Source organism: Cervus canadensis, chromosome 22 (assembly GCF_019320065.1).
Source record: "Cervus canadensis isolate Bull #8, Minnesota chromosome 22, ASM1932006v1, whole genome shotgun sequence".
NCBI classification, from domain to species: Eukaryota; Metazoa; Chordata; class Mammalia; order Artiodactyla; family Cervidae; genus Cervus; species Cervus canadensis.
Window position 1 is genome coordinate 53,815,478 of NC_057407.1, and position 21,152 is coordinate 53,836,629.

Consider the following 21,152-nt stretch of genomic DNA (forward strand, 5'->3'; position numbering starts at 1 on the left):
AATTATCTACTTAATGCATTAAAAAAAACTCAGTTCAAGTTTTTAAACTCAGCTATATTTCAAGCCATAATATTTGTAAAAGGCCAGGTTGAATGTGTTCATTTTTTTTCTAGCACATGCTAAAAAATAAACAGACACACTAAAAAAATGTTTTTAAAGGCTGGCACAGTCTGAAACCTTCTGAAGGAGAGTGCACATTCGTCCCACAGTCCTGCTCTCACCAAGAACTTAGGCAGCACTGCTCACAGGAGAGGCAGCATGTCAGGCAGCACAGATGAGGACACGCACTCCTTCCCTGCTCTGGTTGTGCGTACAGCCTCCGGGGGGCGGGGTGTGAGAACGCTGGTGCCGTGCGGCGGGGCAGGCCGTTTTGTGGTGATGTGGCCCTGTCACGCCCCTGGGCAGGCCGGCCCTCAGGAGGAGTACAAAGTAGAGGGAAGAACCAAGCGTTGCTCCAAACGATTACTCCGGATGCGAGGTCCAGGACAAGCAGACCTACCTCTCTGAGGCCCCGTTTCTTCCCAGAGTCTTCCGAGCGTGATTCTCATCTGTGAAATGGGAACAGCACCTGCCTCAGGGGGCACATGCAGGCCGGCCCCCAGTGAGTGGGCGCCCCCCAGGTGGCCGGTGTGCACCCGGACGGGCGCTGCCCTGTGCTCCAGGCTTGCAGCTCATCCATCTCTCCTCTGTGCTGCCGGTGCTCCCTAAGACAGATCTCAGTCCTGGCCTCTCTGGGAAGCGGCCCTGGCACCCTAAAGCAGCCTAGCATTGGCCGATATGCACTGAGGGCTTTCCAGTTTCAATACCAACTCCAAAAGCCTTTCCAGTACTCCATACCCAGTGCTCTCTGGTATCAGACAAAGCCTGTAAAAATTCCACCGTACACATGATTAAAGTGAGGCGTGGGAAGATTTAAGTAATTTACTCAGGTCGCGTAGGTGGTAAATGGAGGAGCAGGTAACCGCTAAAATTTGTCGTCTCTAAAACTGCCAAGCTACTAGTTAAGATAGCAGTAGAACTAATGCCCACAGGAGGACAGGACCATGTCCAGCTAAGGGACCCTCAGCGGGGAGCCACGATTTTGTCCCCGGGGATATCTAGCAACGTTTGGTGATGCTCTTGGTTGTCATAGCTGTGGGGGTGGGTGCACTGTTGGTGCGAATGCATATTGGTGCAACCACTTTGTAAAACAATATGGAGGGTCCTCAGAAATTTCAAAATAGAGCTACCAAACAATCCAGCAATTCCACCTCTGGGTATTTATCCAAACAAAATGAAAACATTAACTTGAAAACATATCTGTGCCCCAAGTTCACTGCAGCATTAAGCCAATATATAAAATTAAGTATCCACTGATGGATGAGTGGATTTTAAAATGTGGCACATATATAGAACAGAATATTTTTCAGTCATGAAAATTTAAATCTTGCCATTTGTGACATGGAAGTTGAGGGCATCATGCTTAGTGAAATAAGTCAAACAGAAAAACGCAAATACCATTAAGATCTCACTGATATGTGCAATTTGGGGGAAAAAAATTGAGATACAGAGAACACACTGGTGGTTGCCAGAAAGGCAGAGGGTGGGAGTGGATGAAATGGGTGAAAAGGGTCAAAATGTATAAATTTCCAGTTTATAAAATAAGTCCTGGGGATAGCATGGCAATGATAGATAATAATACCATATTGCATGTTTGAAAGCTGCTAAGAGTAGGTTTTAAAAGTTCTTACCATAAGAAAACAAATTCTGTTAACTGTGATGATGGATATTACCTAAAGTTATTATGGTGGCCCTTTCACAATACATTCAAATGTTGCATCATTATGTTGTATGCCTGAAACTAATATAGTGTTGTATATCAATTATACCTCAATGAAAAAGCTCCAAGCGAGATGCGGTGGCTGGATAGACAGGAAGTGGCAGGAAGCATGACACCTGGAGGAGAAAAAAGACAGTGGCAGCCCGTTACTGTGAGGAGGAAGGGAGGGCAGAAGCAAGCATGTGTGGGGCCAAGGCTGTGCCACACCCCGTTAGAAGCCAAGCTGAGAGAAGCCACGCTGCAGGAGAGGCCGCGCCCCGGGAGAGGCCGCGCCCCAGGAGAAGCCCGCGGGAGACAATGGACATGGTACTGTTCAGAGATGCGGAGCAACACCGTGCCGGCCCGGAGATGAGGAGCAAGCCAGCACCAGCACATGCCACAGGTCACAGTACGGAGTGACTGATTTTTAGAAACAGGGACCTGCCACAGTCAGGTGAAGACGACAGGGAATGTGGAAAAGCTGGAGAGGATCTGTCTTGTGGATTTTTCTGTAGACTACAAAATGACCAAATGAGGTTTGCGGGCTCCTATGAACAGGAACAGGAGGCAGGAAGCTGACCTGAGTATTTTTGCTTTATTCAATCGAATAAACATTTTATTTATATAAAAGACAATGCATAGAATGAACATAAGTGCTTGACACATTTGATATAAAAAGAGTATACAGCATTCACATTCCTATTTTAATATATGAGTATTGCTGAAATGTTCCATAAAAGAATAAAACTTTCCCTTTACGTAGTGAAAAAAGTCAGTATTTTTAGGAACTACAGAATGTTATTCCTTGGTCTTCTTCTTGAATAAGGAAAAACAAACATAAAACAAGCCACAGTATCATCTACATTCCAGTTTATGCTGATGATGACCCAGAAGTGATAAAGCTCTTTTGAATCTTGAAGTTCCCATAATGGACCAGTATTCTAGAAATTCACCACTAGAGGTCAATGAGCAACAGCTCTTGGGACAGCATCACCAGCCCTAAAGTGCACGGGACTTCTGGGCACTCCCATGGCATTGTGGCCAAGCTACCTTCTCTCAGTCCACCTGAACCACGAAGGGCTCCTAAAAATTCCACGTAATCCCAACTTCAGCATGTCTGCTAAAACCCCAATGAGATGCGGCTTCCAAAATCCAAGCAGAGCTGATCTGATCATTGCCAGTCCCTCTCCAATATTCCTACCTATTTGGCCGAAAATAAGCTTCAAATCATTTTTACAAAAGAGCTTGTTATTTGCAGCATTAACACCTGTTTGTGGATTACCAAGTTTCCTATGGAGGATTAAAGCTCATTCTTTGTTCTTACCCACATGGACACAGATTTCCTAACTGTAGATGGGACTCCTGTGTCCCACATTCAAATTCTGCAAACACTGGAAAGGTGGGTATGACTAAGAGACTGGTAACCATGACAACAGCTTCTTGGAGTAAAGGTCTCCCCCCTTGAATGCAGAGGGGAGCCCTCTTAATATACAAGCAAAAGAGATTTGGGTTAACGGAGACCATCCAGAGGCAGTCCCTGTCACTCCAAAAAAAAAAAAAAAAAAGCCAACTTCAAATTTTAACCCCAGGAAGGGAATAAAAACCACACCCTGTAGCCAGAGAATGACTGCGTGAATGCACATTTCTTGCAGGGGACCTTGGCTGGGGAAAGAAGGTTTAATTCCCAAACTAGGGTGGGAACAGGGGGAAACACGAACGAATGTTCACAGGGGAAGAGAGCAGCTTTCTAAGTGTGTCTACACCTTCATCGGTGAATGACGTGGGACAGTGACCACCACAAGCCATCTGCAATCTAGTCTCACTCAGGGATCCAAGATTTTTTTGCAAAATCTCCCGATATTTAAAAAGTGGCTCAATTTTGTTAAACACTGTGCTGGCCAAGCAAAATACACGTTCCGAGTGCCTGGAGAGACAGTCCTGACCATGGCAGCGCCATGCTGCGGCAGTACTGTCCACGTGGCCAAGACGTGCTCAAGTCCCCTGGAGCCTGGAGCATGAGACCTACCAGTGATGCAGAGCAAGTGGAAGACAGAAACCAAGCGTGATGAGAAACTGAACATAAAGAACCTGGGAGGGAGATCTGTTCCCTTTTAGGAAATGGGAACAGTAACACAGGTATGGGGGGAATTTTTTTAAAAAGAACAATTTCTCATTAGTACAAGGTGTGGCAATTTCATGGGTAGGGAAAACATGTCCTGATTTTTCTGTAGCTTGTAGAGGTAAAATATGGGACTTAAAACGTTGACGCGATGAGACTTTCTGAGCTAGCTGAGGAAGGAGGGTCACAAACCAGATGTGGGTGTGAAGCTCAGTGCCGAGTCCAGGAGAGATGACAGGACGTGGGGACCTCGGAGTCTGGTCCCCAGACAGTGCGGCTCCGATTGGCTCCTCAGCTAGAACAGGACCCAGTGCCGGGAGTTACTAGGTTGCGAAAGCAAGTGCAATGTGGCACAGCAGGCTCCAAGACCCGAGCCTCTCTCTGAAGGCGGAGGCCCCCCACCCCGTGTGCCCCGAGCCCAGCACACGCCTGCCGCCAAGCGCTGAGGCTGCCCAGGGCGCTTCCCTCTGCTCTCGGGCGAGCTCGCCCATCCAGCCCACGTCTGGGCAGCTGTGATCTCTATCCTCACCTCTTTCCACGAGTATGGCTGTGTATATATAGACATATATAGATATATATAAACATAGCTATTTCATATTTATATACAGGCATTAATAAAGTGCAAATGTTATTGGCTATTGTAAGATCAATCTCATTTCCTGAGGAAGTGCTAACACAGCTTATCCTATGACAACGTCAAAGGCAGAGGCTGCTTCCTGCCACCCCCTCCCATCTCAGGGGAGGGAGCACCCCGGGTTCCAGGAAGCATCGTCAGGGGCAGCTTCCTGCTGCCCCTGCTCTTTGGCCACAGGGCGGCCGCGCTGGGCCAGCCGCGGGAAGAGCTATTTGGTAGTGTTGAGGGAGCCGTCTTCGGGGATCTTCTCCTCTGAGCTGCTCCTCCCCGAGAGCCTGTCCAGGTGCTCCAGCTCGCTGAAGCGCTCCGCCACGCACTGCGCCGTGAGCCGGGCCTCGGGGTCGTGGTCCCAGCACTCGGCCAGCGTCTCGCACACCGTCTGGATGCCCTGCAGGGGGAGAGGGTCCACAGGCCCCTGAGAGGGGGTGGCAGCTCGGGGGAGAGGGAGCCCCCGCCCTGTCCCCCCTGCAGGCCTGCGCCCCGGCGCCGTCTGACCGAGGCGTTCCGGGGGCTCCCGCTCACAGGAAGCGGGGAAGCGGAGGCGCAGCAGCAGGTCTCCCAGCAGGCTTCCGGGGGACAGCAGCCTGCCCGTTTGTGAAAATTCCCAAGAAGTGGGCTTCCACTGCCATTTCCCACCTCTACTCTGGGTAGTGGGGGCGCAGTAACAGGCTTTATTTTACCTCATTGAGGGAAGTTGTAGGTTCATGGCAAAATCGAATGGAAATTACAGAATTTCCATACACATACCCCCTCCCCCCACGCAGACCGCCTCCCCCACCATCACCCTCCATCTGTGTGAGGCATTTGTTAAAACCAGTAAACCAACACTAACACGTCAGTACTGACCACAGTCAACCAGAGCGAGGTTCATGGTGAGGCGCAGGATCGGGGTTCTGACAAAGGTCCGTCATTACAGCCCCCACAAGGTCACTGCCCTGAACATCCTCTGTGTGAACCTCTTCAGCCCACCTTCCTTTCCCCAGCCCCCAGCAACCACTGATCTCTCAACTGTCTCAATGGTATTGTCTTTTCCAGAGAGTCAGGGCTGGAATCCTATGTGTATGTTAGTCACTCAGTCCAACTCTCTCTGTAGCCCGCCAGGCTCCTCTGTCCTTGGGGATTCTCCACGCAAGAATACTGGAGTGGGTTGCCATTCCCTTCTCCAGGGGATCTTGACCCAGGGATCGAACCCGGGGCTCCTGCACTGTAGCCGGATTCTTTACCATCTGAGCCACCAGCATCCCTGTTTAAATAGGGCTGACTATCCCAGCTGGAGTGACGTGTGGGCATTAGTCTGGTTGCATTTGTCAAGTCCACATGCTTTATGAGGATCCAAGCCCATCTTCCAGCAGTTTCAAGGACACCCTCTGCTAGGCCCTTCCTCTCCAGCTTCAGCCTGGACCCTGGCAAACAGCTGTCTTCATATGTCCTGCAGGCTGTATCAGGGGGCTTGACCTAACCCCTAAAGGCCCCACTCAAAAAGGCCCATCCAGAAAATGCTGTCCACAACAGACAAGGGTCTTCTCTCACGGCTTTAATTCTCATTTTGCATTGCAAATATTTTTGTTAGTTCAAGTTGTTTTTGGAAATAAAGCAGACACAGACTAAATACGAAGCCCAATGGGTGGAAACAGGCTGTGCCTCTCAGAGGCCCAACCCTGTCACTGGTGAGCCCGCACACGGTGGCCCCGGGGGGTGGATCCATCCCAGCCCTTCCCTGAGCGGCACTTCCCTGTCTGTAGTCTGAGCAATAGCACCCCACAGCCAGGACCTGCCCTCCCCTCCTGCCCCGTGAGTGAGCCCATGATGCTGGATTAATTGTATAATCCCCTAATTGATGGTATTGACTGATGGCCCTGTTAAGAGTGGAGTGTTATTGTTGGTACACAAGGAACATTTATTTTATTCTGGCACTGTAATTACAGGCAGTAAATTAAATTAAATATTAAGCACTAACTTGAAATCAATAGGGCAACAAATCTCATTAAGAGAAAAAAATGTATTATGCAAATTGTTTCCAGAATTTTATCATCATGAATAATGGCTTCATTATAAGAACTGTACAGCAGAGGAGGCAACAGAGTTGAAGGAAACAATATCGTCCCTTCTGAGTTTGGAGTTAACACAAAACAGCTTTGCATTTCCAAAGTCAAAGAGGCTCTACTGAAACCCGGGGAGAAACCCTGGGCCCCCGCGGTTGGGTCCGCAGCCTGGTGCAGGCTCCCCCCGATGTTATCAGGGCCTGCCCGCGGAACCGGCTCTCAGCCCGGCGGGCACACACCAGGCTTCCTGCTCCATCCGTCTCCTTGGCCACCCCTGACCTGTGGTTTCTGCTTCTCATCTGCCTTAGGAAACCGAGAACTTAGCCCAGCCCTCCCTGGGTGAGGGAACTCATCCAAAGGCAGCCATAAAAGGTTTACGTCAGTGGAAAAGACAGGGTGCTGGGAGCTAGGAGCGCGGGGTGTGGCCCAGGGCTCCTCCCTGCTGTGCCAGACCGTCCCTGCTCCCGCGGCCCACGCTTCCTCCCCCCTCCTCTGACCACTGCCCCACCAAAATGCCCCCGGAGCAAAGACTCTGCTCTGGACGGACGGCCACATCCACTGCCTGTCAGGAGGCTCTGGAAAGACAGATTTCCTGTTTGTTCCCCTGCCCTCTGCTCTTCTTTGCCTTTCTTCATCCTGGCCTCCTCCTCCCTGACAGGCCTGCCGCCGCAGCCTGAGGACACAGCAGCCCCTCGCAGGCCAGCTGGCGGACAAACACCCCTCCTTTCTCACTAAGCAGTTCCTGCCAATGTTGAAGGTTCCCAGAAGAAAACATTTGGAACCCGGAAGAGAACAAAACACAACCTCCCTATGGAAAGGAGGAGTGGCAGAGGCTGTAAACAGAATATTTTTGTTCGGAACCAAGGGGTCTTGGACAATATGACAGGTGCCCATCACATGAGTCTGTGTGAGCCCTTTCTCACTTTTCGTGGGACAGACAGTAACAAGGTCATCCCATTTTACTGAAACTCCTTTATGAAAGAAACCAAGCAGGATCCTGGAACACATCAGACTGATGCCCAACGGCCGGGACTTCTCTGCTGCCTGAGATGTCCCTCTCCCTCTGGGTGGATACAACAGTCACTCCTTACCTGGTGGTTGAGCCAGGAGCTGGGGATCTCTGGTCGGCCTCGGTCTCGCAGCACGTTGTCCTTCATGCTTTCCACACAGGGATGTTCCCGCACCTTAGACCCGAATGGAGGCTCATAGTCCTTCACTTCTGTTGGAGAGAGCAGGCGGACACAGGGCCTTGAGAAGGGCATGCGCAGTTGGGATACTGACTGTCAGGATTCGCCTGAGATTACGCTGGGGTGGTTTTTAATTCTAATGGATTAAAAGTATAAGGAGGGGTCACAGAAGGACCTTGAACTAGTCAACATGTGACTGTTCAGTGACCATGACGTGCTAACGGCTGGAGACAGATTGGAGAACAAGATCAACAAGGTCAGGGGATACAGGCTTTTAGGATCGTGGTTCCTGGGAGGGAGAAACATCTTCCATATTACAAAGGTTTGTGGCCCTACAGAGGTTCACAGCACATAAACAGATTTAATATGTGGTATTAAGTTTCTTGCAGAGATTCAGCCATATAAAAAAGGAATGAAATTGATAGATGCTGCAACACAGATTATGCCAAATGAAATAAGCCAGACATTAAATGACAGACATTGTATGATTCTCCTTATGTAAAATACCTAGAATAGGCTACTTCACAGAGACAGAGAGGAGAATATGGGTTGCTGGGGGGTGGAGAGACTCTGTTCACTAGTACAGGGTTTCAGTTGAGGAAGATGGAAGAGTTCTGGAAATAGATAGTGACGATGATTACACAACATTGTGAATGTACTTCATGCTACCCAACCACACCACTTACTTTTTTAAAAAATCATAAACACTCAAAAATAGCTAAACTGGTGAATTTTATATCATGTATATTTTCCCACAGGAATAAAAAGTCGTGGGGAGTAGTGATTAAGAAAATAAAAGTCTACAAAGGTTCCTTTCAATAGTAATAATGAAAAAGATGTTCAGAAATGCTGTTTTAGTTAGCTGACAGAGGAGAGAGATTAATAACAAACACAATTTAAAAATGTAATTTTCCTTCAGTGATACTTGCTAAAAAGGAAATAATGAAGGATGATGTAAACCCTTCATCAGAGTTTCAGGTTTCAACTAAGGTCCATTTCTTTTCATTTTTTAAGGGAAATTCATGTCACTTATTTTCTTCTAATTTTTTCCTATTGAAGTATACTTGCTCAGTCATGTCCATCTCTTTGTGACGCCATGGACTGGAGCCTGCCAGGCTTCTCTGTCCATGGGATTTTCCAGGCAAGAATACTGGAGTGGTTTGCCATTTCCTACTACACAGTATTCGCAACCCTGGGATCAAACCTTCATCTTTCAGATCTCCTGCATTGGCAGGCGGATTCTTTACCACTAGCACCACCTGTGAAGCCCCTTAACATGTTATATCAGTTTCAGATATACAACATAGTAACTCAGTATTTTTAAAGATTGTGCTCTGTATAAAGTTGTAAAACACTAGCTGTATTTTCTATGCTATACATCATATCCTTGTAACTTACCTATTTCATAGCTAGTAGTTTGTGTCTCTTAATCACCCTCACCCATTTTCCTCTCCCCTCACCTGTCACCGTGCTGGCAATGAACGACAGTTTATCTGTCTCTATTTCATTTTGTAGATTCCATATTTAAGTGAAATAAAGCAGTATTTGTCTTTCTCTGTCTGCCTTATTTCACTAAGCTTAATATCCTCCAGCTCCATCCATGTCATTGCAAATGGCAAAATTTCATTCTCTTTTATGGCTAATATTTCATTATGTTATGTACACACATATATACTTTATTTTTGCCTGTAGTATGAAAAAAATGTTCTCATTTCATTCTTTATGTGTAACTGTCCAGCTTTCCCAGCACCACTTATTGACGAGAATGTCCTTTCTCCATTGTATATTCTTGCCTCCTGTGTTGTAGGTTACTTGACCACAAGTGTGTGGGTTTATTTCTGGGCCCTCTATTCTGTTCCATTGACCTACATGTCTATTTTTGTGTCTGTACCACACCATTTTGATTACTGCTGCTTTGTAGTACAGTCTGAAGTCAGGAAGCATGATTCTTCCAGTTTTGTCCTTTTTCTCTCAAGATTACTTTGGCTATTTGGGGTCTTTGGTGGTTCCATACACACTTTAGGATTATTTTGCTCTAGTTCTGTGAAAAATGTCATGGGTATTTTGATAGGGATTACATTAAATCTGCACACTGCTTTGAATATTATTAACATTTTAACAATAATTAATCTTTTATTCCATGAACATGGGATATCTTTCCGTTTACCCTTCTTCAATGTCTTATAGTATTTAGAGAACAGATAGTCTTCTACCCTTGGTTAAATTTATCCCTAGGTATTTTATTCTTATTTGATTGCAAATCAGATTGTTTTCTTAATTTCTCCTTCTAACAGTTCATCATTAGTGTTTAGAAATGCAACAGATTTCTATATATTAATCCTGTATCCTGCAACTTAACTGAATTCATTCATAAGTTTCCATTAGATTTTTGGTGGTGTCTGTAGGGTTTTCTACATATAATATCATGTCATCTGCAAATGGTGACAGTTTCTTCTCTACTTATTTGAATGCCTCTTTTTTTCTTGTTTAACTGCTGTACCTAAAACTTCCAATAATATGTTAAAGAGGTGGCAACCATAGGCATACTTGTCATGTTCTTAATTTTAGATAAAAACCTTTCAGCTTTTCACAACTGAGCATAATGTTAGCTGTAGATTTATCATAAATGGTCTTTATTATGTTGAATTATGTTCCCTCTGTATCATCTTTGTTGAGAGTTTTTATCACAAGTGAATGAATCTTAGGTCCTATCCAAAGTGGCCCATGCATAAACTCGAGGTGAAGATTAGAAAGGCTGTTAATTTAAGTGGGTGGGACAATACCCACATCAGTGAGTCACAGGACAATTGAGAAAATAAAAACAGTACAGTACTGAAATATGTCTGGGCCCAAAGGGAAGAGTGGGCATGATTCAGTATCTTCCTCCAAAATAAATAACCACTTTTGGCCTTTACTTCAAAATAACCCTGTTTAATGAGTGAAACTTTCAATAAATTACCCTTACAGGCTTAGAATTGAAGAAGCATTTAAGGCAAAATGACATTTTGAAAAGACATGGCTTGTTCTTGTTTATTTGACTTTCCCCCGTTCCCAGAACCCTACTTGCATATTTATCTTCTTCAGCCTCAACCAACTAGAAGTGCTGGCAGGATATTGTTTTTTTTTCTTAGTTGGGATGAAGGCTTCTCTTACTCTCCTCATACCCCCCATCACTTTGAGACAAGCATCCTACTGTGTGTCTGCTTCTGCCTTCAAGAGCCCTCAGCCCCTAAATCTATACTGCTCTGGAGGTGAGATCTGAACTTTGATTTGGATAATACTTAGGTGTCATTCCTTTCTTCCATTCCCTTACCTTTTTACCAGACTCTAAATTCCTAAGGACCAAGACACAGACTGAGTTTTATGTCTTTTAATTCCCTTCTGAAATTATGTCTTATACATAGGTGACTTTCAATAAATATGAGCTGGCTTGGATTCAAGCAAGAACTGAGAACTGAGAATCAGAGTTTGTCCTCAGTAAGGGTTTCCTCTGACCTAAGTCTTCTCTTCTCTAAACTGAATGGGCTTCTGAATTGGATGACCTCCAAGTCCCTGAATGGGTCCAGAGCTGTCCTATAACCCAATCCAGTCAACTAGTGATGCTGTCTTAGTGCCACGCCTTGAGGTATGTATAATATAATGCAATGTGATAGGATCTGCATATGATATAAACCGCTCCTTAGACAATGTATTAGTCCACTGACTCTCCCTTTCCAGCCGTTTTGGCTGCCACAGCAGGTGTGGCTGGCAGCCTGCCTAAACCCCCCTTACTGAGCCATAGGCACTAGCCCCCCAGCTGCTGCAGGCATTGGGTCATAAGGGCACACGCTGTCTCCTTCTATGGAGAACTGCCCTTGGCTAATAGGAGCTTCCTGGCCTGGAGATTTCTAGAATGTGACAGCCACAGCCCTAGGGGCAGTCCGAGGCCAATGACAACATGGGAGCCTGGACAGCCTGAGTGTCCTGCCTCTGGAGGGTATGACTGGTGCAGCTCGCGTCTGGGTCAGGCTCAGTCCTGGGATCAGGCTGCTGGCAGTGCAGGTGGGGAAAGTGAGGCTGTGGCGTTTCCTCTCTGTGCCCTCGATTAAATCATGTGAACAACAGCAGAGAAAGCAAACCAAAGGTTAGGTCAGAGAGTGCCATCTTTTAAAAATCTGGGGACTTCCCTGGCAGTCCAGTGGTTAGGACTCTCTGCTTCCACTGCAGGGGCCACAGGTTCGATCCCTGGTCGGGGAACTAAGATTCCGTGTGCTGTGTGCACTGTGGCAAAAACAAAAAAAGGAAATACTTCAATGAAAAAAGAATCGAGGAGCTTAGAGAGTAAGCTTAGCACTTAAAACAAAAGTGCTGACAACATGCATCATAAGTAGGGATATTGTTGGTTGTGCCTGCCTGGGTCCCATCACAAACCGGAGATGAGGACTTGGGAAAGAGAGGGCAGCACTTCGTGCCTCAGTGTCCATATCCACAGCACAAAAGAGAACGTGCATGCTGCTGCCGTCACTCAGCACAGAGCTCCCCCAGGACCCACGGGGGCTGGTCCCAGGACCAGAGGCAGGTCCCAACATCTGCGGACGGCCAGTCTCCCGCTTGATCCTCTGCGTACGTGAGCTTTGCATCCACGAGTCAAGCAGCCGTGGATCATAAACTCAATGCAAGATCCGTGAGTGGTTAGAGCCAGGAATTCAGAACCGCAAATGCCGGTGGAAGGTACACTAACTGTCAACTGACAGCAGACGGAAGATAAACCCCGAGTCAGGGTGATGTGGAGCTGGGTGTGGATGATACTGCGCCAGCGTCCCCGGCCCCCAGCAGGATCACGCTTCAGCTGTCCCCCGGGTGACCGCCTGGGGGCACGGAGCTCACCAGCTCCCTCCACGTCCTGTCTCACTTCCTGCTCCTTCTCTCCTAGGCTTTTGCTGCCTTCTTTTCCCTACGGACCGCTGAACTTGGATTCCTCTTCAAGAGGCCAGCTGAACCAAGGGTTTGGTCCATCCCCAGGCTGACACCCCGCTCCCCACAGCAGGATCACCTGCTGAGACCAGCCCCCCACGCCCCAGGGCTAGGCGCACCAGGGACACCCTGGGATCTCCTTGAAGGCTTCAAACAACTGCCGCTCTAGGAAGCTTCTAGATCTCGCTGCTCTTCTTTCCACCCCCATCCCAGGCTCCCCTGAGGGCCAGGGCCTCACCCCCACCCCTTGGCATTTCTTTGTCTGGCTGGAGGCTGTCAGAAGAAAAGTCCGCATCTCGGAGCTCTGGCGCTAAGAGGGGCCTGGGCAATAGGGATGCTCTTCTTAAAGTCAGCATCTGGTCCACAGCTGCTGTTTTGATCGTGGTTCCAACTTCACAGAGCTGCAAAATTGTTGGCAGTTTTCCCCAGAGCGGAACCCTTTTATATCTGTCTTCCTTCCAAATTATCCTGCCTCCAAACGCAGGAAGACGAAGTTGCTGTCCCAGGCTCTCTTCACGCCTCTCCCACCCTCTTCCCTGCCCCCACCCCACTCCTTTCCTTTCGATTCATTTTTTCTGCCTCACAGGCTGCAGCGAGCTGAGTTTGTTTCTCGTCGTCTTGTGAAAATACTTGCTCAGCTGGCTGCTGTGTGTCAGCTGCTATTCAGAGGCTGACATGGCCAGGGATTTGAAAGTCAGGCGGCCTGGGGGCCAGTCTGGCTGGGTGACATGAGCACTGTGCCTGCCGTGCTCCCAGAGGGGGCCCTGAAAGGACCCGCCCTCCTCTGCCTCCCACACATTGCACACAAACTCTTGCATGGACACCAGACAAACCAAAAGCCAGGACAGAGATTTCTTTGTAAAAGAGAGCCAGTCTCCGGGTTTGTCCTGGAGAGATGGTGAGTTCATGACTTACTCCTTTATAAAACAATAACACACCAGCCAGCTCCTTCCATCTTGTTCCCTCCTCAAACAACTCTGAAAAACCTGTTTTCTTGGTTTTTCTGTTGCATACTTCCTGATGACCTAAGTCTCTGAAATAACAGTCTCTGTTATTAGCTATGCCCAACTCTGCTTTTTCTTTCTGCAACCGTCATCCCCAGCCCTGATACTGACACATTACTTGTCTTTCTAGCATATTTTGTTGTTGTTCAGTTACTAAGTCATGTCCGAGTCTTTGGCAACCTCATGGACTGCAGCATGCTGTATTAGCTCTTCATTAGACACTGTGTCCCTTGAGGACAAAGATTTGTCTCACTGCTGCACTCAGCATTTTAAAAGTTTTATATTGGTCTGTAGTTGATTAAAAACGCTGCACTACCATCAGGCATACAGTGAAGTGATTCCTTTATACATGTATATGTATCTATTCTTTTCCAATCTCTTTTCACATTTAGGTTATCACAGAATACTGAATAGAATTCCCTGTACTATACAGTAGGTCCTTCTTGGTTATCTATCTGATATATAGCAGTGTGTATATTTCAATCCCAAACTCCCTATTTATCCCTCTCTATCACCTTTCCCTTTAATAACCATAAGTTTTTCTATGAGTCTGTTTCTGTTTTGTAATTCATTTGTATCTTTTAAGGTTCCACATATAAGCAATATATCATTTGTCTTTTTCTGTCTGAACTTATTTTACTTGGTATGATCACCTCCAGGTCCATCCATGTGGCTGCAAATGGCATTGTCATTCTTTTTCATGGCTGAGTATTATTCCATTGTATATATGAACTACATATTCTTTATCCACTCACCTAGAGATGGATATTTAGGTTGCCTCCATGTCTTGGCTATTTTTAAATAGTGCTGCAACGGGCACTGGGGTGTCATCTATCCTTTTGAACCATGGTTTTCTCCAGATACATGCCCAGGACTGGGACTGCTGGATCATATAGTAGCTTTAGTTTTGTAAGGAACCACCATACTGTTCTCCCAGTAACAGTTTAGGAGGATTTGCTTTTCTCCTCCTCTCTAGCATTTATTGTTTGCTCTGACTGGTGTGAGGTGCTATCTCTTTGTAGTTTTTATTTGCATTTCTCTAGTGATCACTCCAATACTTTGGCCACGTGATGTGAAAAGCCAACTCATTTGAAAAGACCCTCTTGCTGGGAAAGATAGAGGGCAGGAGGAGAAGGCAAAAACAGAGGATGAGATGGTTGGATGGCATCACCGACTCAATGAACATGAGATTGGGTAAACTCCAGGAGTTGGCAATGGACAGGGAGGCCTGGTGAGCTGCAGTTCATGGGGTCACAAAGAGTCAGACACAACTGAGCAACTGAACTGAACTGAACTGAGTGATTAGCAGTGTTGACCATCTTTTCATGTGCCCTTTGGCCATCTGTATGGCTTCTTTAGAGAAACGTGTATTTAGATCTTTTGCCCAGTTTTTGATTGGGCTGTTTGATTTTGAGCTGCATGAACTGTTTGTGAATTTTGGAGATTAATCCCTTGTCAGTCTTGTGGTTTGCAATTATTTTCTCCCATTCTGTGAGTTACCTTTTCATTTTGTTCATGGTTTCCTTTACTGTGCAATAGCTTTTGAGTTTAATTAGGTTCCATTTATTTTTGTTTTTATTTCCATTACTCTGAGAAGATGGATCTAAAAAGACACAGCTGTGATTTATGTCAAAGAGTGTCCTGCCTATGTTATCTTCTAAGAGTTTTGTATTATCCTGTCCTGCCTTTAGATCTTTAATCCATTTTGAGTTTATTTTTGTGTATGGTGTTAGAGAATGTTCTAATTTCATTATTTTACATGTAGCTATTTTTTCCCAGCACCGTTTATTGAAGATATTGTGTCTTCTCCATTGTATGTGTTTGCCTCCTTTGCACAGATTGATTGACCATAGGCGCATGGGTTTATTTCTGCCCTTTCTCTCCTGTTTTATTGATCTGTATTTCTGTTTTTGTGCCAATACCATACTTTTCTGATTACTGTAGCTTTGTTGTACAGCCTGAGGTTAGGAAGCCTGATTTTTCCAGCTCTGTTTTTCTTCCTCAGGATTGCTTTGGCTATTCTGGGTCTTTTGTGTCTCCATGCAAATGTAAAACATTTTTCTTCCAGTTATATGAAACATGCCACTGGTAATTTGACAAAGACTGCACTGAATCTGTAGATTGCCTAGGGTAGTATAGTCATTTTGACAATATGTCTTCCAATCCAGAAACGTGGTATCTTTCCATCTGTTTGTGTTACCTTTGGTTTCTTTTATCGGCATGTATAAAATTTTTGGAGTACACATCTTTTGCCTCCTTAGATAGATTTATCCCTAGGTATTTTATTCTTTTTGATGCAATGATAAATAGGATTGTTCCTTTATTTCACATTCTGGTCTTTTGGTGTCAGTGTATAGGAATGCAACAGATTTCTGTGTATTAATTTTGTATCCTGCAATGTTACCAAATTCACTGATGAGCTCAGATAGTTTTCTGGTAACATCTTTAGGATTTTCTATCTATAGATTCATGTTATCTGCAAAGTGATAGTTTTACTTCTTTTGATTTGGATTCCTTTTCATTCCTTCTCTTCTGATTACAGTGGCTAGGATTTCCAGAACTGTTGAATAGACTGGTGAGAGTGGACATCCTTACCTTGTTCTGATCTTAGAGGAAATGCTTTCAGCGTATCACCGTTCAGTGGGATGTTGACTATAGGTTTGTCATATATGGCTTTTCTTATGTTGAAGTATGTTCCCTGTATGTCCACCTTCTGGAGATTTTCATCATACATGAGTGTGAATTTTGTCAGAAGCTTTTTCTGTATCTATTGAGAGGATCATATAGTATGATGATTTATTTATATCATATGGTGTGAGTTTTTACTATAAGAAACATTTATTCTTCAGTTTGTTAATATGGTGTATTATGCTGATTCATTTGCAGATATTAAAAAAAATCCTTGCATCTCTGCAGTAAATCCCACTTGATCATGGTCTATGATCCCTTTACTGTATTGTTGGATTTGATTTGCTAGTATTTTTGTTCAAGATTTTTGGGTCTATGTTCACTAGTGATGTTGGTCTGTGATTTTCTTCTTTTCTGATATCTTTGTCTGGTTTTGGTACCAGAGTGGATGGCCTCATAGAATGAGTATGGGAGTGTTTTTTGTTTCTTGGGAATTTTAAAATCATGGCTTCAATTCCATACTTGTCTGTTCATATTTTCTATTTCTTCCTGGGTCAATCTTGAGAGATTGTACCTTTTTAAGAATCTGTCCATTTATTCTATCTAGGTTGTTCATTTTGTTGGCATATAGTTGCTTGTTGTAGTCTCTTATGATCCTTTGTATTCTGTGATGTCCACTGTAGCTTTTCCTTTTTCATTTCTAATTTTATTGATTTGAGTTTATTGATTTAAACTTATTTGATTGAGTTTTTCTTGATGAGTCTGGCTAAAGGTTTGTCAATTTTGTTTATCTTTTCAAAGAACTAGCCGTCAAGTTTTACTGATCTTATCTGGTGCTTTCTTTGTCTCTATTTCATTTTTTACTGCTCTGATCTTTATGATCACTTTGCTTGTACTACGGGTTTTATTTGTTATTCTTTTTCTAGTTGCTTTAGGTATAACCTTAGGTTGTTTATTTGGGATTTATCCTGTTTCCTAAGATAAGACTATATTGATATAAACTTTCCATTTAGAACTGGTTTTGCTGCATTTGTTTTGCATTGTCATGCTTTTGTTTTCATTCATCTCTAGGTATTTTCTGACTTCCTCTTTGATTTTTTCAGTGATCCATTGATTGTTTAGTAGCATACTGTTTGGCCTTCACATATTTTTGTTCTTCACAGTTTTAATGGAATGCTCTTTAAGTATCAATTAAGTCGCTTTGGTCTAATGTGTCATTTAAGGCCTGTGTTTCCCTATTTTCTTTCTGAATGATCCATGCATTGATAAAGTGTGTCACTGTCCATTTCTCCTTTAATGGCTATTAGTATTTGCCTTATATATTGAAGTTCTCCTATGTTGGGTGCGTTTATATTTGTGCATATATAAATGTATTACAATTGTTATATCTTCTTGGATTGATTCCTTGATGCCTATGTAGTATCCATCTTTGTATCTTGTAACAGTCTTTAAAGTTTATTTTGTCTGATATATGTATTGCTACTCCAGCTTTCTTTTGATTTCCACTTGCATGGAATACCTTTTTCCATTCCCTCACTTTCAGTCTGTATGTGTCCCTAGGTCTGAAGTGTGTCTCCTGTAGACGGCACATATATAGGTCTTGTTTTTGTAAGCATTTAGCCAGTCTGTGTTTCTTGGTTGGGGCATTTAATCCAGCTACATTTAAGATAATTATCAATGTATACGTTCTTTTTTTGCTGTTTTATTAGTTGTTCTGGAACTGTTTTCTGTGGGTGTTTCTCTTTCCTTTCTCTTTCCTCTCCCCTCTCGTGACCTGACGACCTGCTGTCGGCCTGTCCTGGCTGCTTCCCGTCTGTGGCCGCCGTGGGGTTGGGCTCAGCGGTCTGTGTGACAAGGCTAAGCTGCTCCTTTCCGTTTCAGCGCATCGCCCGTGCCCTGCACGTGTGCTCTCCTAGCCTCGCAGTCTCTGCTGTGACATCACATTTGAGTGTGAATGGTTCCTACCCTTACTGCATGTTTGCCTTTAATGGGGAGCTTTGCCATTTGTAATTTGCTTGTTTCTAGTTGTGGCTCTTTTTTGCCTAGAGAAGTTCCTTTAGCATTTGTTGCAAAGCTGGTTTGGTGGTGCAGAATTCTCCAGCTTTTGCTTGTCTGTAAAACTTTTGATTTCTTAATTGCATCTGAAAGAGAACCTTGCTTGTAGACTCCTGCTTGTAGATTATTGGTTGTAGAATCTTCCCTTTCATCACTTTAAATATATCATACAACTTCCTAAGAGTTTCTGCTGAAAAATCAGCTTTATAACCTTATGGGAGTTCCTTTGTATGCTATTTGTTGATTTTTCCTTGTTGCTGTTAATATTTTCTTTGTCTTTAATTTTTGTCAATTGGATTATTGTGAGTCTTGAGTATTCCTCCTTGTGTTTATCCTACCTGGGACTCTCTGAGCTTTCTGGACATGGGTGATTGTTTCCTTTCCCATGTCAGAATTTTTCGGCTGCTGTCTCTTCAAATATTTTCTCAGGTCCTTTTTCTCTCTTCTTGTGGGGCCCTATGATGAAAATGTTGGTGCATTTAATGTTGCTCCTGAGGTCTCTCAAACTCTTCATTTCTTTTCATTCTCTTTTCTTTATATTCTGTTCTATGGCAGTGATTTCCACAATTCTGTATTCCAACTCATTTATCCATTCTTCTGCCTCATTTATTCTATTCATTTGAGTGTATTTTTCATTTCAGTTATTTTATTGATCATCTATGCTTGTTTGTTCTTTAGATCTTCTGGCTCTTTTTTAAGCATTTCTTGCATCTTTTCTATCTGTGCCTGCACTGTTTCTTTGAGATCTTGGATAATCTTTACTGTTATTACTCAGGGTAGACTGCCTGTCTCCATTTCATTTAGCTGGTCATCTGGGGTTTTATCTTGTTTCTTCATCTCAGACATGTTCTCTGCCATTTCATTTTGGCCTAACTTTCTGTGGTTGCAGTTTGTGCTGCACAGGCTGCGGGGCTGTGGGTCTTCTTGCTCCTGTGGTCTGCCCCCTGGTGGATCAGGCTGGCATGAGACGCTCGTGCCGGCATCCTGGTGGGCAGGACTGGCTTCTTCCCACCCGTGCATGAAACTGGTTCTTGTCCCTCTGGTGGGCAGAGCCATGTCAAGGGGTGTGTTTATTGGGCAGTCACAGGCTCAGGAAGTTTTTCGGCAGCTTATCTGCTAATGGGTGAGGCTGTGTTCCCACCATTTTGGTTGGTTAGCCTGTGACATCCCAGAATTGGAGCCTATAGGCTGCTGTGTGGGGCCAGGTCATGGTGAAAAAGAATGATGGCCTTTAGGAGGGCTCACAGCAGTGAGAACTCCCCAGAACTACCGCCACCAGAGTCTTTGTCCCCACAGTAAGTCACAGCTGTCCCCCATCCTTGCAAGAGACCCTCTAATACCAGCAGGCTCTTATGAGTTGACTGCCTTTTCCCCTGCGTCTTGGTGTGCACAGGACTCTACGCGTGCCCTCTAAGAGTGGAGCTTCTGTTTTCCCCAGTTCTGCAATCAAACCCTGCTGACCTTGAAAGTCAGATGTTCTGGAGGCTTCTCCTCCCACTGACAGACCCCCAGGCTGGGGAGCCTGATGTGAGGCTCAGAACTTTCATTCCTGTGACAGAACCTCCACAATATGATTACTTTCCAATGTGTGGGTTTCCCACCCAGCAGGTACTGGATTTGATTTTATCGCAGCTGCACCCCTCTTACTGTCTTGTTATGGGTTCTTTGTCTTTGGACCTATGATATCTTTTTCGGTAGGTTCCACCATTCCTTTTTTGTTGATGGCTTTTAGCAGGTAGTTGTGACTTTGGTGTTTTTGTGAGAAGCGGGGAAGCTCACTAGCTTCTACTCTGCCATCTCCTGAGAGTCTCTGCACCCTTACCATTTTGAATAATGCCTGCCACACAGAAGGTACTCAAAAAATACAGGTTAGGTGAAAGAAATAATGAATAGATACATCTTCAGAGAAAAAGGATAAAGAAGCTATCTCAGACTTCAAGGCACGGAGGCATGTGAGTCACACATGCTATAGCATTTAACAGCTTTGGCATTCCATTAACAGACTCAGAAAGTCCGCTACTGGAAACATTCTGCAGTGAGGCCATCACTGAATGTTCCCAAAGTGTGTGACTTTCTTGCCAGGTGCTTTCAGAAAGGCTTCAAGCCAAAGGCCATTATACACAGAGTAGGACTGACTACCCCTTCCACAGTAATAATGGTAATCCTAGCTGCCACAGACTGACTAAGCTACCAATCCTGTAGTAGGCCAGTTAGGGCCTGTAGGCCAGAGTCAGACAACAGGGCTTTTGATATCTGTCTCCAGTATCCTACCGCTTGAAGCCTCAGTTTACCCACCTGTAAAATGGGGCTAGTAACAGCACACCCTTCAAAGAACCCTTGGTAAATGGTATGAATTGTTCCATAATGCTATTGCTTATGTAATGGTAGCTGTCGTTTCTTGGTTGCCTTCTTCATCTGAACCAAACCTACTTCCGTCAGAAAGCCTTTCATTTTTGACCACCTTCTTCACTTATGACAATCCATGTCTTGAGCTCCTAGGTGGAATCTTGTGGTAAGGGAGCTGGACCAGCTGACTTCCAGAGGGTGCTCTTACTATGTCTGCACGTTCTCACCTAAGAAGAATGCGGCTTCTCCAGTGTCATGCTTTCTCTTGCTCATGTTCCCTCTGTGCTGCTTGCACAGAGAAGACAATTCTGAGGCTCACTGCTCCTGCAAGCGCTGATCTAATCCTCTTTGCCTGACCCTGATGTCACCCTATCTTTCGCCGACCT

General features: G+C 44.9%; 1 protein-coding gene across 1 annotated transcript in view; it reads right to left on the minus strand.

Moving 5' to 3' along the window:
- Positions 1 to 2,374: 2,374 nt before the first annotated feature.
- The window catches only part of TGFBR2 (transforming growth factor beta receptor 2), an 88,318-nt gene continuing 69,540 nt past the window's right edge, over positions 2,375 to 21,152 (minus strand). The window contains exons 6-7 of the mRNA XM_043441859.1: positions 7,685 to 7,812; positions 2,375 to 4,939 (exon numbers count right to left, since the gene is read on the minus strand). Coding sequence (XP_043297794.1) covers positions 4,760 to 4,939; positions 7,685 to 7,812 — 308 coding nt within the window. The 3' untranslated portion in view covers positions 2,375 to 4,759. The remainder of the gene's footprint in view (positions 4,940 to 7,684; positions 7,813 to 21,152) is intronic.